Source organism: Erinaceus europaeus, chromosome 2, assembly GCF_950295315.1.
Source record: "Erinaceus europaeus chromosome 2, mEriEur2.1, whole genome shotgun sequence".
NCBI classification, from domain to species: Eukaryota; Metazoa; Chordata; class Mammalia; order Eulipotyphla; family Erinaceidae; genus Erinaceus; species Erinaceus europaeus.
This window is the reverse complement of record NC_080163.1, coordinates 184,650,665-184,668,885: the sequence shown is the minus strand read 5'-3', so window position 1 is coordinate 184,668,885 and position 18,221 is coordinate 184,650,665. Positions and strand designations below refer to the sequence as shown.

At 41.8% G+C, this 18,221-nt stretch overlaps 1 protein-coding gene across 2 annotated transcripts in view; it reads left to right on the top strand.

Annotated features, from left to right (window-relative positions):
• Positions 1-18,221, top strand: part of ZNF565 (zinc finger protein 565) — a 31,512-nt gene that overhangs the window by 1,348 nt on the left and 11,943 nt on the right. Inside the window, exons 2-3 of one of the 2 annotated variants that reach the window (XM_060185837.1) lie at positions 2,366-2,515; positions 12,772-12,848. In XM_060185837.1, coding sequence (XP_060041820.1) covers positions 12,840-12,848 — 9 coding nt within the window. In that variant the 5' untranslated portion in view covers positions 2,366-2,515; positions 12,772-12,839. The remainder of the gene's footprint in view (positions 1-2,365; positions 2,516-12,771; positions 12,849-18,221) is intronic. The other variant, XM_060185838.1, reaches the window with a different exon arrangement.

Here is an 18,221-nt window from a genome sequence, read left to right as displayed (position 1 = left end):
AAATTCAAGATGCATCTGATTTGCTTCCTCTTTCCCAGAAATCCATACTATTTTTCATGATGAAAGTTTCTTTCCTGTTTCTAAAATTGCTTGCATAATAGAACCACCCCACCCATCCACCCAAAATGACATAATCGCCATTATTTGCCACTGGAATAAATCACTGGATGACTTTCAAGAGAACTGAATTGCTCATTTCATACCTGATCCCTGCACAACACCATACATTCATTTACGAACTTTATTTCTCTAAGTTAATTAATTAATTAATTAATTTATTTATTTGATAGAGCTAGAGACAGAGGCAGAGAGTGAAAGAGAACACAGCACCAGAGCTTCCTTGAATGTGGTGAGGGCCATGTTCAAACTTGTGTCACACACATGGCAAAGCAGCACACTATCCAAGTGAGCTATTTCAATGACCCAAAACTTTAAAAAAAATATTTAAATTTCCTAAAACAGATATTGAAAGGGGATAAGGGAAAAGAGACACCTGCAGTTCTGCTTCACCACCTGTGAAACTACCCTCTGCAGCTCAACCCCAAATTTTTTTTAAAGTTTTTTCTTTTTCCAGAGCACTACTCAGCTCTGACTTTCGTTGGTGCAGGGGATTGAACCTGAAACTTTGGAGCCTCGGGCATGAAAGTCTCTTTGCATAAACATTATACTATCTACCCTCGCCAACCCAAAACTTTTGAATAGGTTTGACTTAAAACTTTTGCTTAGTGGGGCTGGGGTGATGGTTCAGCAAGTAGAGTGCACATGGACCTGGGTTCAAGCTCCCAGGCATTATATACTGAAGCTCCTGCATGGAGGAAGCTTCATATACTGTGATGCAGTATCTCTCCTCTCTCTCTCTCTCTCTCTCTCAGAGTCTCTCACCAAAGAGGAAAGAGACCACGAAAAGTGGAGGAATCAGGCAGGTGTGGAACCCCAGCAGTAACACTTATGACAAAGAAATAAAACAAAAATATACATTTCATGGGGGCTGGGAGGTGGTTCATAAAGTTTAGTGCACTTAACCATGCAAAAGGACCCAGGTTCAAGCACTGCAGAGGGTCGCCACTTGCACTGGGAAAGTTTCACAAATGATGGTGCAGTTCTTCAAATTTCCCTTTGCTTCTCTTGCTCTCAACTTCTCTCTGTCCTATCAAGTAGAATTGAAAAAAAAAATTAAATACATTTTCATATACTTTTATTTTTGTTTTTTAACCAGAACACTGCATAGTTCTGGTAGTACCAGGGACTGGACCTGGGACCTTTGTACCTCAGACATGAAAATTCATTTTTCTATAACTATTGTGTTATCTTTCCAGGCCCCCTAATGATAATTCTGGCGTAAAAGAACATTATTACCAACTATTTGCCAAAATGGTGACCATTTTTTGTTTGTTTCCATCATGTCTTCTACATTTACATATTAGAATCGTACTGTTTGTTAGAGATTTTCCTGGGACTGATGGCGGTGCACCCATTAGAGCACACACATTACCATGCAGAAGGACCCAGGTTCAAGCCCTGGTCCCACAGAGAGGAAACTTTATGAACACTAAAGCAATTTTGCAGGTGTCTCTCTTCCTCCCTCCCTCCCAATTTCTCTCTCTCTATGAAAAATGAAAAAGGGGGTAGGATGGGTAATGGCCACAGAGAACAGTGCATTCATCATGTGGGCACCAAACAAAGCAATAATCATAGTGGCAATAAAATAAATAAATAAATAAATAAATAAATAAAGCGAGTGGATTGTTTTTACTTTCTCTCTCTCTCTCTCTCTCTCTCCCTGTCTCTAAAAGAAGAAAGGAAGGAAGGAAGGAAGGAAGGAAAGAAGGAAGGAAGGAAGCAGGTTCTGTTCCTAGTACCACCAAAAGCCAGAGCTGAGCAGTGCTCTGGGAAAAAAAGACAAAGAAATAAAAGGAAGTAGGGAAGGCTCAAACAGGAAATAGGGAGTGCTGGACCAAGAGGTTTCTAGAAACTCAGGCTAATGCACTAGGTGTATTAATGTGCAGCTATATTAGTAAGGTTCCTGTGTTACTGTAGTTTTGTTGCTCCTGTCTGGTGAGTCCATCTGCAGTTGGCGACATATATTTTTAGATGTATTTATTAATTAATGGGAGAGAGGGTATGAGCACACACAGCACCAGGGTATCTATCCCCAGGCCATATGTGATGCCAGCAGTTGAACTTAGGACGTCATGCTTGAGAGTTTAACACTTAAATGCATTCACAAGTCCTAGACCACAGGCTGGTAACTCACCAAACCTCTGATATGGGTGGTATGGCTTCACGGAGACTTAGAAGGCTTGCCTATTGAGCCTAGAGAAACTAGAAAATTCTGTTTAGGGATATATTTTTCTTTTCTTTTTAGGTGAAGCCAGGCCTCACTACTGTGCAATTTCCCTGGTCTGGGCCACTTTTTTATTCAGACTGAAAGAGACACCACAGCATTGGTACATCTGGTATCACAGCACCTCCTGTGTGGCACAAGAGCTCAGATCTGGGCTACATGCATGGCAAGGCAGGCACATTACCTAATGAACGATGTCTCCAAAATATATTTTTCCCTTCTTTGATTGGGGGGAGGGGAAGTGGGGGAAGAATATGTTATTTTTCTTAAGATTTGGTCAGTAGGAGGCCGGGTGGTAGCTCAGCGGGTTATCCGCACATGGCACAAAGCACAAGGAACAGCATGAGGATCCTGGTTCAAGCCTCTGGCTCCCCACCTACAGGGGGGTTGCTTCACAAGTGGTAAAGCATCTGTTTCTTCGTCTCTCTTGATTTCTCTCTGTCCTATCCAACAATAGCAATAACAACAACAAGGGCAACAAAAATGGGGGAAAATGGAGCAGTGGATTCATAGTGCAGGCACTGAGCCCCAGCAATAACCCTGGAGGCAAAAAGAAAAAGATTTGAGGTTGAAGGGTAGATAGCATAATGGTTATGCAAAGAGACTCTCATACCTGAGGCTTCAAAGTCCCAGGTTCAATCCCCCACACCATAATAAGCCAGAGCTGAACTTTGCTCTGGTAACAAAAAAAGAAAGAGAAAGAAAGAAAGAGAGGAAGAAAGAAAGAAGGAAAGGAAGGAAGGAAGGGAGAGAGAGAGAGAGAGAGAGATTTGGTCTGTAATTATATACACTGCTTCTGATCTACAGGCACTATCCTTGTCCTTGGGGCGAATCTGAATTGTGACTTTCCTTGCTGCAGCATCAAAGAAAAATCAGTTGGGAACATAATGAAGTTGTTGAGGGTATAGATTAGCATCCACAAGATGGAGTTGGGCACTGAAGAGACATCTCACTGAGTAGAGTGCTTCCCTAGCCATGCCCACAGCTCAGGTTTGAGCCCCAGCATCACGTTTCCATAGTACCGGAACTTCCTTCCTCTGGTGCCATAGCAACTCTCTGTGTGTCTAAATGAAAAGATGGCTTGGAACTGTTAAATCATGCATATGCAGGACTCTAGTTGTTGAAGAAAAAAAAATGGGGGTGGTACCTGGGAGATGGCCGAGTACAAAGTACTGGACTCTCAGGGCAGGGCGGTAGTGCACCAAGTCAAGCACACATGTTACAATGCTCAAGGACTGGTTCAAGTCCCCAGTCCCCACCTGCAGGGAGAAAGCTTTGCAAGTGGTGAAGCAGGGCTACAGGTGTCTTTTGTCTCTCTCCCTTTCTATCTCCCCCATTCCCTCTCCATTTCTGGCTGTCTCTATCCAATTAATAAAGATAATAAATATATAAATATTGGATTCTGAAGCATGTGGTCCTGAGTTAAATTCCAGGCAAATCATGTACTTGATAAACTGGTTTTCTCTCATAAATAAATAAATGAAATCTTAAAAAACAAAGAAGGGCCAGGTGGTGGCATAATGGATTGAGTACACATATTGTTTGCAGTGTACAAAGAACCAGATTCAAGCCGCAAGGCCCCACCTGCAGGGGGGGGGGGCTTCACAATGAAGCAATGCTGCATCACTCTCCCTCTCCCACTCCCACACTCTCTCCCACTCCCTCTCCCTCCCCCTCTCCCTCTCCCTCTCCCACTCCCTCTCCCACTCCCTCTCCCTCTCCCTCTCCCTCTCCCTCTCCCTCTCCCTCCCCCTCCCCCTCCCCTCCCCTCCACCTCTCCCACTCCCTCTCCCACTCCCTCTCCCTCTCCCTCTCCCTCTCCCTCTCCCTGTCTCTTTCTCCCCTTGCCATATCTACCTTCTCTCTGTCTCTATCAAAAATAAAATACTTTCAAAATAAAATTAAAAAAATAGAAGGATAGGGGACTGTTAAAGTGTCATAAGCACCTCCCATGGAGATCCTTAGCACATCTGCCTTAAATCCATTTTCAGGTTCCCTTGGGTTTATCAAGGTGCCAAGTTCTACAAGCTGAAATTTTTTTTTAATTTCTTTATTGGGGAATTAACGTTTTACATTCAACAATAAATACATAAATAAAATAAAGCTTCAGGCATGAAAGTCTTTATTATTTTCTTATTGGGGGATTAATGGTTTGTAGTCAACAGTAAAATACAATAGTTTGTACATGCATAACATTTCCCAGTTTTCTATATAACAATACAACCCGCACTAGGTCCTCTGTCATCCTTCTTGGATCTGTATTCTCCCTACCCATCCACCCCAGAGTCTTTTACTTTGTTGCAATACGCCAATTCCAGTTCAGGTTCTACTTGTGTTTTCTCTTCTGATCTTGTTTTTCAACTTCTGCCTGAGAGTGAGATCATCCCATATTCATCCTTCTGTTTCTGACTTATTTCACTCAACATGAATTTTTCAAGGTCCATCCAAGATCGGCTGAAAATGGTGAAGTCATCATTTTTTATAGCTGAGTAGTATTCCATTGTGTATCTAGACCACAACTTGCTCAGCCACTCATCTGTTGATGGACACCTGGGTTGCTTCCAGGTTTTGGCTATTACAAATTGTGCTGCCAAGAACATGTGTGTACACAGATCTTTTTGGATGGATGTGTTGGGTTCCTTAGGATATATCCCCAGGAGGGGAATTGCAGGGTCATAGGGTAGGTCCATTTCTAGCCTTCTGAGAGTTCTCCAGACTGTTCTCCACAGAGGTTGGACCAATTGACATTCCCACCAGCAGTGCAGGAGGGTTCCTTTGACCCCAAACCTCTCTAGAATTAGCTGCTGTTACCTTTTCTGATGTATGACATTCTCACAGGAGTGAAGTGGTATCTCACTGTTGTCTTTATTCACATTTCTCTGACAATCAGAGATTTGGAGCATTTTTTCATGTGTTTCTCGGCCTTTTGGATCTCTTCTGTGGTGAATATTCTGTCCATGTTCTCCCCCCATTTTTGGATGGGGTTATTTGTTTTCTTGTTGAGATTTGCAAGTTCTTTATATATTCTGGTTATTAGCCTCTTGTCTGATTTATGGCATGTAAAGATCTTCTCCCATTCTGTGAGGGGTCTCTTGGTTTGGGTAGTAGTTTCTTTTTTTAAAAAAATATTTATTTTATTTATTTATTCCCTTTTGTTGCCCTTGTTGTTTTATTGTTGTAGTTATTATTGTTGTTGTCGTTGTTGGATAGGACAGAGAGAAATGGAGAGAGGAGGGGAAGACAGAGAGGAGGAGAGAAAGACAGACACCTGCAGACCTGCTTCACCGCCTGTGAAGCGACTCCCCTGCAGGTGGGGAGCCGGGGTTCGAACCGGGATCCTTATGCCGGTCCTTGTGCTTTGCGCCACCTGCGCTTAACCCACTGTGCTACAGCCCGACTCCCTGGGTAGTAGTTTCTTTTTTTTTTTTTAAGTTTAAAAAATTAAAAAAAAAATTTTAGCCAGGGGCCAGGCCACGGCTCACTGTTGAGAGCACAGGTTACAGTGCACAATGACCTAGGTTCAAGCCCCCCCTTCTCCACCTGCAGGGGGACTGCCTTTCAAGTGGTGAAGCAGGGCTGTAGGTGTCCCTCTGTCTCTTCCTCTCTCTCTTTTTTTTTTAAATAATTTATTTCTTTATTGGGGAATTAATGCTTTACATTCAACAGTAAATACAATAGTTTGTACATGCATAACATTCCCCAGATTCCCATTTAACAATACAACCCCCACTATGTCATTCATCATCCTTCATGGACCTGTATTCTCCCCACCCACCTACCCCAGAGTCTTTTACTTTGGTGTAATACTCCAATTCCATTTCAGGTTCAACTTGTGTTTTCTTTTCTAATCTTGTTTTTCAACTTCGGCCTGAGAGTGAGATCATCCCATATTCATCCTTTTGTTTCTGACTTATTTCACTCAACATGATTTTTTCAAGGTCCATCCAAGATCGGCTGAAAACGGTGAAGTCATCATTTTTTACAGCTGAGTAGTATTCCATTGTGTATCTAGACCACAACTTGCTCAGCCACTCATCTGTTGTTGGACACCTGGGTTGCTTCCAGGTTTTGGCTATTACAAATTGTGCTGCCAAGAACATGTGTGTACACAGATCTTTTTGGATGGATGTGTTGGGTTCCTTAGGATATATCCCCAGGAGGGGAATTGCAGGGTCATAGGGTAGGTCCATTTCTAGCCTTCTGAGAGTTCTCCAGACTGTTCTCCACAGAGCTTGGACCAGTTTACATTCCCACCAGCAGTGCAGGAGGGTTCCTTTGACCCAACACCCTCTCCAGCATTTGCTGCTGTTACCTTTTCTGATGTATGACATTCTCACAGGAGTGAAGTGATATCTCATTGTTGTCTTTATTTGCATTTCTCTGACAATCAGAGACTTGGAGCATTTTTTCATATGTTTCTCGGCCTTTTGGATCTCTTCTGTGTTAAATATTCTGTCCAAGTCCTCCCCCCATTTTTGGATGGGGTTATTTGTTGTCTTGTTGTTGAGTCTGGCAAGCTCTTTATATTTGTTGGTTGTTAAATTCCTATCTGATGTATGGCATGTAAAGATCTTCTCCCATTCTGTGAGGGGTCTCTTGGTTTGGGTAGTGTTTTCTTTTGCTGTGAAGAAGCTTTTTAATTTGATGTAGTCCCATAGGTTTATACTTGCCTTAGTCTTCCTTGTAATTGGATTCGTTTCATTGAAAATGTCTTTAAAATTTATGTGGAAAAAAGTTCTGCCAATATTTTCCTCTAAGTATCTGATAGTTTCTGGTCTAACATCCAAGTCCTTGATCCACTTGGAATTTACTTTTGTATTTGGTGAAATACAGTGATTCAGTTTCATTCTTCTGCATGTTTCAACCCATTGTTTCCAACACCATTTGTTGAAGAGACTCTGCTTTCCCCCATGTAATAGTCTGGGCCCCTTTGTCAAAGATTAGATGTTCATACGTGTGGGGCCTCATTTCTGGGCTCTCAATTCTATTCCACTGGTCAGTGTGTCTGTTCATGTTCCACTACCAAGCAGTTTTGATGACAGTTTGAGATCTGGGAGTGTGATGCCTCCGGTTCTGTTCTTTTTTCTCAAGATTGTTTTGGCAATTCTAGGTCTTTTCTGATTCCAGATAAACATTTGTAGCATTTTTTCTATTCTCCTAAAAAATGTGCTTGGGATCTTGATGGGGATAGCATTAAATTTGTAGATGGCTCTGGGTAATATATTCATTTTGATGATGTTAATTCTTCCAACCCATGAACATGGAATATCTTTCCACTTCTTTGTGTCTTTTTCAATTTCTTTGAGTAGTGACTCATAATTTTCAGTATACAAGCCTTTCACTTCTTTGGTTAGGTTTACTCCTAGATATTTTATTGTCTTTGTTGCTATAGAAAAAGGAACTGATTTCTGGATTTCAATTTCTTCTAACTTAGTGTTTGCATAGAGGAATGCCACTGACTTTTGAATGTTAATTTTATAGCCTGACACATTACTGTATTGCCTGATGATTTCCAAAAGCTTCTTGCTGGATTCCTTAGGTTTTTCCATGTATACTATCATGTCATCTGCAAATAAGGAGAGTTTGACTTCTTCTCTTCCAATCTGTATGCCTTTAATTCCTTGCTCCTGCCTGATTGCTATGGCAAGAACTTCCAACACTATGTTGAATAGTAATGGTGATAGTGGGCAGCCCTGTCTAGTACCTGATCTGAGGGGAAATGCTTCCAGTTTTTCACCATTGAGTATGATGTTGGCTGTAGGTTTGCTATATATAGACTCCACTATCTTCAGGAATTTTCCATCTATTCCTATTTTTTGTAGTGTTTTGATCATAAAGGGATGTTGTATTTTGTCAAAGGCTTTCTCTGCATCTATTGATATGACCATGTGGTTTTTGGTCTTGCTTTTGTTGATGTGGTGGATCACATTGATTGACTTACGTATATTAAACCAACCTTGCATGCCTGGGATAAACCCCACTTGGTCATAATGAACAATCTTTTTGATATACTGTGTATCCGGTTGGCTAGAATTTTGTTCAATATTTTCGCATCTATGTTCATCAGAAATATTGGTCTGTAGTTTTCTTTTTTGGTTGTGTCCCTGTCTGCTTTTGGTATCAGGGTGATGTTGGCTTCATAGAAGCTGGCAGGGAGTATTCCAGTGTCTTCAATCTTCTGGAAGACTTTTAAAAGTAGAGGTATTAGTTCTTCTTTGAAAGTTTTGTAGAATTCATTTGTAAAACCATCTGGTCCAGGACTTTTATTTTTGGGAAGATTTTTGATAACTGTTTCAATTTCATTAGCTGTGATGGGCCTGTTCATGTTATCCACTTCCTCTTGACTTAGTTTTGGAAGTTGGTAGGTATCTAGGAAATCATTCATTTCTTCCAGGTTCTCTAGCTTGGTGGCATATAGTTGTTCATAGAAGCCTCGCATGATATGTTGAATTTCTGCAGTGTCTGTTGTGATATCTCCTCTTTCATTTACTATCCGATTTATTTGGGTCTTCTCCCTTTTTTGTTTTGTGAGTCTGGCTAAAGGTTTGTCGATTTTGTTTACTCTTTCGAAGAACCAACATTTACTTTCATTGATCTTTTGTATGGTTTTCCTATTCTCGATGTTATTTATTTCTGCCCTGACTTTAGTGATTTCTGTCCTTCTGGTTGCTTTAGGATTCCTTTGTTGTTCTTCTTCTAGGTCTTTAAGATGTGCAATCAGGCTGTTTATTTGTGCCTTTTCTTGTTTCCTAATGTGTGCTTGTATAGCTATGAACTTCCCTCTTAGGACTGCTTTAGCTGTTTCCAAATATTTTGATAGCTTGTGTCTTCCTTTTCATTGAACTCTCGAAACATTTTGATTTCTTCCTTGATTTCCTCTTTGACCCAGAAGTTGTTAAGAAGTGTACTGTTGAGCTTCCACATTTTGGGACTGTTACTAATCTTTTGTTGAGTGTTAAGTGTTAGTTTAATTCCACTGTGGTCTGAGAAGATGCTTGGGATGATCAGTGCTCTTGAATTGGCTGATGCTGTCTTTGTGGCCTAACATATGGTCTATCCTTGAGAATGATCCATGTGGATTTGAGTAAAATGTGTATTCCAGTTTCTTGGGATGAATGACTCTGAAAATGTCCAATAGTTCTAGTTTATCTATCTCTTCATTTAGCTCCCTTATGTCTTTACTGATTTTCTTCCTGGATGATCTGTCAAGTTGAGAGAGTGGGGTGTTGAAGTCCCCTACTATGATTGTGTTACTGTTAATATATTGCTGTAGTTCCTTCAGTAGAAGTTTGATGTATTTAGATGGCTTCTCATTGGGTGCATAGATATTAATAATTGTTAAGTTCTCTTGATTGACTGATCCTCTGAGCATTAAGTAGTGTCCATTCCTATCTTTTTTAATCTTATCTATTTTCAAGTCTATCATGTTAGATATGAGAATAGCTGTTCCTGCCCTTTTTTGTGGGCCATTGGTTTGTATGATAGTTTTCCATCCTTTCACTTTAAGTCTGTGTTTTGTCTTGTTGAGTTAGGTGACTTTCCTGTAGACAACATATTGTTGGGTTGTGTTTTCTGATCCATCTTCCTACTCTGTGTCTTTTAATAGCTGAATTCAGGCCATTGACATTTATTGATATCAAAGATTGAAGATATTTTAACGCCATTCTTGTAGAGTTTTAGAGTGTTTTGATATGTCCTATTTGTGGTGGTCTGGTTGTTTATAGGAGACCTTTCAGAACTTCTTTCAGGGCAGGCTTGGTGATGGTTGCTTCCTTCAACTGTTGCTTATCTGAGAAGGTTTTGATGCTTCCATCTAGTCTGAATGACAGTCTAGCAGGATATAGTATTCTTGGCTGAAAGCCTTTCTCATTGAGCACTCGATAGATATCTTGCCATTCTCTTCTGGCCTGTAGTGTTTGTATGGAGAAGTCTGCTGCTAATCTTATGGGTTTTCCTTTGTAGGTGACTCTTTGTTTTTCTCTTGCAGCCTTGAGGATCCTTTCTTTATCCTTATTCCTTTCCATTCTAAGTATGACATGTCTTGGTGTCTTTAGGTCTGGGTTAATTCTGTTTGGGACCCTCTGGGCTTCTTGAATCTTTATGTCTTTGGTGTTGTCTAGACTAGAGAAATTTTCAGCTATTATGGCCTGGAGAATGCTTTCTTCCTCTCCTTCTCTTTCTTCCTCTGGTAAGCCAATAATGCGTATATTGTTTCTTTTGAAGTCATCCCATAGGACTCTGTTGTTGTTTTCAGCATCTCTTAATCTCTTTTTGAGATCTCTTCTTTTTCAGTTGTCTCTAATTCATCCTCAATCTTGCTAATTCTGTTTTCAGCCTCATAGATTCTATTCTCTCTGCCCTCTACTGCTTTCTGGAGTTCATGTATTTTGTTGCCCTGCTCTGATACTGTTTTAGCTTGTTCAGCTAGTTGCCTTCTTAGCTCAGCGATTTCAGCTTTCAGCTCTCTAATAACCATGAGATAATTAGAATTTTCTTCCATATTCTCATTTGTTGTTCCTGCATTTCTGATTACAATTTTTTCAAATTCTTTACTCACTCTTGTTATTATTTCCTTAGCTAATGTTTGGATGTTGAACTCGTTTTGTGCTTCACCCTCTGGAGGACTTTTAGCTGGACTCTTGTCCTGGTTCAAGTCTCCAATATTTTTTCTTGTTGTTTTAACCATTTTATATATTATGTTATGAGTTCCCTTTATCAGTACTTTTCAAATTATTGATCACTATTGCCTGGATTGACTTGTGTCTAAGTAATTTAATTAAAGGGTTTACCGTGGTGGAAGTTAACAGTTTTTTCAATCCCTGAGTTGGAGCTCAGAGGTGTAAAAGCCTCTTTTATTTTTTTTCTTCCCTGTAGGCTATGGGAGCCTGAGGGCTTTTAAACTATCAATAGGCTTTTTAGCTTAATCACTGACTCCTGACCAAGAGATAAAGCAGGTTGTGGCAGAGATAATCCAGTGGTTATGCAAAGAGACTTTCACAGCCCCTCGGTTATGCCACCGAGGTATAGGTCTTCTCCTGAGTTTCCCGGTTAGATCTCTGTCCCCTGGTGTCCCTCCCTGTTGCTGCTCCAGATTCTGAGGGTAATAGCAATGGAGACTCAGAGTTGCACTTGGTGAGTCTCTGGGGAGTCCTTTCCTCCCTTCAGCTGTCCCCTTGTTGTGGAGCAGACTGGAGGTGGTGTCTCCACTGATAAACTGTTGAACTGTTAGCAGTCACTTAATCTCTCCTTAGGCCCCTCTCTCCTCTCTGTCACCAGCCACGTGTGTTTGTACTCACGGGTGATTTACTGGGTTCCTGTGGTCATTCTAGTCCTGTCTTGTTTTGGTCCGGGTGGTCTCCTTTGGTATTCCTAGTTGATCCGGGAGAGGAGAGGAGAGGAGAGGAGAGGAGAGGAGAGGAGAGGAGAGGAGAGGAGAGGAGAGGAGAGGAGAGGAGAGGAGAGGAGAGGAGAGGAGAGAAAGCGATCTGCTGCTCGTAGCTCCGCCTCCGGAAGTCGAATCTGGGTAGTAGTTGCTTTAGCTGTGCAGAAGCTTTTTAATTTTATGTAGTCCCATAGGTTTATGCTTGTAATAATCTTCTTTGTAATTGGATTCATTTCATTGAAGATGTCTTTAAGATTTATGCGGAAAAGAGTTCTGCCAATATTTTCCTCTAAGTATCTGGTAGTTTGTGGTCTAACATCCAAGTCCTTGATCCACTTGGAATTTACTTTTGTATTTGGTGAAATATAGTGGTTCAGTTTCATTCTTCTGCATGTTTCAACCTATTTTTTCCAACACCATTTGTTGGAGAGACTCTGTTTTCCCCATTTAATAGTCTGGGCACCTTTGTCAAAGATTAGATGTCCATAGGTGTGGGGGCTCAAGTTGAAATATTTAATATTCATATTTTGTGGTGGGACAAGGGACAGTAAAGGAAGCAGAGCAGAGACACTGGATTTTTTAAAATCCACTGTCATCATCATCATTACTACTATTTTATAAGAGCACTACTCAGCTTGAGCTTATGGTGGTGCTGGGAACTAAACCCCAGATATTAGAGCCACAGTCATGGATGTCTTCTTTTTTTTTTTTTAGAGGGAAGGGGGACATAGAAAGGGGAGAGAGAGAGAGACGAGAGAGAGATAGAGAGAGACGAGAGAAACGAGAGAGACCTACAGTCTTGCTCCACTGCTCATGAAGCTTCCCTCCAGGTGTGAACTAGGAGCTTGAACCCAGATCCTTGCACTTGGTTACATGTGCATTCAATCGGGTACAACACCACCCGGCATGGATGTCTTTTTGCATAATTGTTGCACTGTTTCCTCAGTTGAAGACACTGGATTACAATTGTTTTAAGCTCCCTAGAATGTTGAGACAAGCTTATTTTGAGAGATTTGCCCCTTCTCCCCCTGCTCTGCTTTTTCAGGACTCTATACTTGCCCAAGAGAAGACTCTAGAACAGTTGGAGCAGCTCAGATATTTCTACTAAAAGACATGGCCCAGGTAAGTTAAAATTTTCTCTGTCCTTCAAATAATCTATTTTGGAGGTGGGGAATAGCTCCGCTGGTAGAGCGTACACTGTATCTTGTGTCACCCAGAGTACTCCCATGTCAGGTGCTTGAACTCACTTCATCCTGGAATGTGGTCATGATGGAACCCTGGATCTCAATGGTACAAGTCTTGTGCTTTACTTGATTACATATGAGAGACAGTTTCACATGAGACAAAGAGAGAAAGAAACTAGAGCACACTCTGGTACATGTGGCGTTAGGGATTGAACCTGGAACCTCAGGCATATGAACGCAATGCTCTTCCAGTTGAGCCATTTCCCCAGTCTCTGCACTTTCACCCATTGAACCGAGCCACTTCTTCCAGCCATACTGTTGTCATTGTCAAGTTTGTTCTTGTATGAGATTGTGCTGGGTGCATGGCGTAGGTAGCTCAGGACAGTTAGCATGAGTGATGCTAGAAGGAGAGACACCACAGCACCACTCCGCCATTTGGGAAGCTTCACCTTGTGCACAGTGCTTCCATGTGATGACCAGAGACTCAGACACAGATCCTTATACAGGACTCACTTTTATTTTTTTAAATATTTATCATTTATTTATTTATTTGTTCCCTTTTGTTGCCCTTGTTGTTTTATTATTGTAGTTATTATTATTATTGTTATTGTTGGATAGGACAGAGAGAAATAGAAAGAGGAAGGGAGGACAGAGAAGGGTAGAGAAAGACAGACACCTGCAGACCTGTTTCACCGCCTGTGAAGTGACTCCCCTGCAGGTGGGGAGCCGGGGGCTCGAACTAGGATCCTTACGCAGGTCCTTGCGCTTTGTACCACGTGCGCTTAACCCGCTGCGCTACCACCCGATTCCCAGTACTCACTTTTAAAGACTTTCTTGGGGGCCAAGAGATAGCTCACCTGGTAGGTCACATACTTTAGGGTGTTTACAGCATGGATTTGAGCCCTGGCAACACATGGAAGTGCTATGGCACCAGGATGCTCTGTTGTCTCTCCTTCCCTTTGTCTCTGTTGACTCTGCAGTAAAAAGAAAAAGGGGGGGTCAGACAGTGGCATACTTGGTTAAGCATATATATCACCATGCACAAGGACCCAGATTAGAGTTCCCAATCCCCACCTGTAGGAGGGGAAGTTCACAAGTGGTGAAGCAGGTCTGCCGGTGTCTCTCTTTCTCTCTCCCCCTCTCAATTTCTCTCTGTCCTATCAAATATAATAGAAAAAAAGAGAGGAAGAAAGGAAAGAGAAGAAAGGAAAAAAAAAAGAAGAAGAAGGAAGGCCACTGGGAGCCGTGGATTTGTAGTACTGGCACTGAGCCCCTGGTGGCACAAAAACAAAAACAAACAAACAAAAAATGAAGACAGTCAACATGAAAGTAATGAAATTGTCCCTGCCTTGACACCACAGTAATAACAGCAATAGATGTCATTATTTGCAAGGCCCATGTATGTTGTCCTTTTTTTTAAAAAAAAAAAAAAAGATTTTATTTATTTATAAATGAGAAATATGGGGGAGAGAGAGAGAGAAAGAACCAGACATCACTCTGGTACATGTGCTGCCAGGGATTGAGCTCAAGAGCTCACGCTTGAGAGTCCAATGCTTTATCCACTGCGCCACCTCCTGGACCACAGTTGTCCTATTATTTAAAATTTATTTATTAGAGAGAGAAGAGGGAACCAAAGCATCACTCTGGCATATGTGATGCCAGGGATCAAACTTGGGGCCTCATGCCCATGAGTCCAAGGCTTTATCCACTGTGCCACCTCCTAGCTGTACTGAATTTCTGACACACACACACACACACACACACTTATGTGTTTAGTTATGCAAATTTTATTTCTTTCTTATTTTTTACCAAAGCACTGTTCAGCTGTGACTTATGATGGTGCTGGGCTTTAAACCTGGGATTTCAGAGCCTCAGGCATGGAAGTCTTTTTGCATAACCACTATGCTGTCCCCCCAGCCCTATAACTATAGTTTATAATGTCCCACTAAGCTAGATTTTACTCATTCCCAGACCCTGGTAGAAAGTAGAAGAGTTGGTGGCCTGGCTGTGGCGTACCTGGTTAAGTGCACATATTACCAAGTGCAATGACCTGGACTCAAGCCCCTGCTCCCCACCTACAAGAAAAAAAAAAGTAGCGAAGCAGGTCTGCAGGTATAGGTCTTTCTCTCCCTCTCTCTACCTTCCCCTCCCCTTTCAATTCTCTGTTCTATCTAATAAAAAAAGAAAACAGGGAGTCGGGCGGTAGCGCAGCAGGTTAAACGCATGTGGCACAAAGCGCAAGGACCGGCATAAGAATCCTGGTTCAAGCCCTCGGCTCCCCACCTGCAGGGAGTTCAAGCAGTAAAGCAGATCTGTGGGTGTCTATCCTTCTCTCCCCATCTCTGTCTTCCCCTCCTCTCTCCATTTCTCTCTGTCCTATCCAACAATGATGACATCAAGAACAACAATAATAACTACAACAATAAAACAACAAGGGCAACAAAAAGGAAAATAAATATTTTTTTAAAAAAATTTTTTAGCGCAAAGCACAAGGACCAGCATAAGGATCCCGGTTCGAACCCCGGCTCCCCACCTGCAGGGGAGTCGCTTCACAGGTGGTGAAGCAGGTCTGCAGGTGTCTGTCTTTCTCTCCTCCTCTCTGTCTTCCCCTTCTCTCTCCATTTCTCTCTGTCCTATCCAACAACGACAACAACAACAATAACTACAACAATAAAACAACAAGGGCAACAAAAGGGAATAAATAAATAAATTAAAATAAATTAATTAAAAAAAAATTTTTTTTTAAAAGGAAAACAAAAGAGTCTGCCCAGCCAAATAACTCACCTGGATGGTGTACCTGCTTTGTCACGCACACAGCCCAGGTTCAAGTCTGGCCCTCGACACAATGGAGGAAGCTTAAGTGCTGTGGTATCTTTCCAAACAAAAAACCAAAATAACAGCAACCAAAAAGAAAAAAAAGAAAAGAAAAGAAAAGAAAACGAAAAGCACTGAAGCCCCAGTGAAGGTGAGGTACAAACAGAAAGTAGGGCAGGAGAGAAAGCATAATGGCTGAGCTAAAGTATGTTCATGCCTGAGGCTCCAAAAGTCCCAAATTCAACCCTATGTGCCACTATTAACCAGAGTGGAGCAGCTCTCAAGTGGAGAATAGAATAGACTGGACTAGACTGGTCTGGAGAATAGGAGACTTCTGCTGCATGAAAGAGATTTTGTTTGTTTGTTTCTTACCAGAACAGTGCTTGACTCTGGCTTATTGTTGTGTGGGAGATAAAACTTGGAACCTTGGAGACTCAGGCATGAGAGTCTCTTTGAATAACCATTATGCTAGCAACCCCCCCACCCACTTTTTTATTTTAGGGATTTTTTTTAAAGTTTTTTTTATTATCTTTATTTATTGGATAGAGACAGCCAGAAATCAAGAGGGTAGGTGGAGATAGAGAAGAAGAGAGAGACAGACACCATTAGCCGTACTTCACCACTTGCAGAGTTATTCCCCTTGCAGGTAAGGACCAGGGCCTCGAACCTGGGTCCTTGCACATTGTAACATGAGTGCTCAACCAGGTGCACCGCTACCTGGCCCCCTGAGTTTTTTTATTTTTAAGATTTATTAATGAAGGTGAAAACCAGAAGATCATTCTGACACATGTAATACCAGAGTTCAAATTCAAGACTTGTTGATTGAGAGTTTAATGTTTTATACACTTTGTCACCTCCCAGGCCTCTAGCAGAATTTTTACCTCTAGAGATATTCAAAAGCATGTAAGCTTAATTACATAAACTTGCTTATTACACTTCTTTCCTGGTGTAGGTATTCATCCCTGCTGCGCTGGCTCTACCACCTCCTTCTTACCACACCCTTCTCTGTATCCTCTCTTAGATGTTCCTCTGGATGAGTCAAGTTGTTAAAACCTGAACCTACTGATCAGTTTTAATCTCATCCAAAATGAAACAGCAAGGTTGTGCAATGGGTAGAGCACTGGACATGTAAACATGAAGATCTGAATCTGATCCCTGTCACCGCATATGCCAAAGTTATGCTATGATTCTCTCTCTCCTCCGTCTCCACCCCCTCTTCCCATCTCTCTCATTAATAAATATAAATTGTTAAATATAAATTCTAACTCCTTTATTATTTATTTTATCTATTTGATAAAACAGAGAGAACTTGAGAGGGGAAAGGGAGATAGAGAGGAAGTGAGACACCTGCAGCACTGCTTCACCACCTATAAAGCTGGTGGAGGCTAGGGGCTTGATCCCAGGTCCTTGCGCATGGTCATGTGTATGCTTAACCCTGTGTGCCACTCCCCAGTTGCCCCCCAAAAAATATTTTAAGTGAGATGAGAGGGGGGGATAGCACAATGGCTATGTAAAAGGACTTCAATGCTTGAGGCTACAAGGTTGCAGGTTCAGTTCTTAGCACCATCATTAGACAGAGGCAAAACATTGGTCTGGTAAAAATAATAATAATAAATTTTAAAAGAGGAAACTAGGCATTATGTGTCTCTTTTCTTTTTTCTAAAATTATTTATTCCCTTTTGTTGCCCTCGTTGTTTTGTTGTTGTTGTTATTGATGTCACTGTTGTTGGATAGGACAGAGAGAAATGGAGAGAGGAGGGGAAGACAGAGAGGGGGAGAGAAAGATACCTACAAACCTGCTTCACCAACTGTGTAGTGACTCCCCTGCAGGTGGGGAGCCAGGGGCTCAAACCAGGATCCTTAGGCCAGTCCTTGCACTTTGCGCCATGTGCATCTAACCCGCTGTGCCACTGCCCGACTCCCTGTTTTTTATTTTTAACTATATTTTTATTGGTTAGAGACAGAAATCAAGAGGGAAGAGGGAGATAGGGAGAGAGACAGATACCTGCAGCACTGCTTCACCACTGCTTATCAAGTTTTCCCCCTGCAAATGGGAACTGGAGGCTTAAACCCAGGTGGGCCACTACCTGTCTGACCCCCCGACCCCCAACAGATGCTTTTTTTTTTTTTTTACCTCCACGGTTATCACTGGGGGCTCAGTGCCTGCACTATGAATCCACCACTCCTGGAGGCCATTTTTCCCATTTTGTTGCCCTTGTTGTTGTTATTATTATTGTTATTGTTGCCATTGCTGTTGTTGGATAGGACAGAGAGAAATCAAGAGAGGAGGGGAAGACAGAGAGGGGGAGAGAAAAACAGACACCTGCAGACATGCTTCACTACTTGTGAAGCAACCACCCTGTACGTGGGGAGCCAGAGGCTCGAACCAGTATCCTTTCTCTGGTCCTTGTGCTTTGTGCCATGTGCACTTAACCCGATCCAGCCCCAGCCCCAGCCCCTTCCTAGCTGCTTTTTTTTTTTTTTTTAAGAAAAAGTG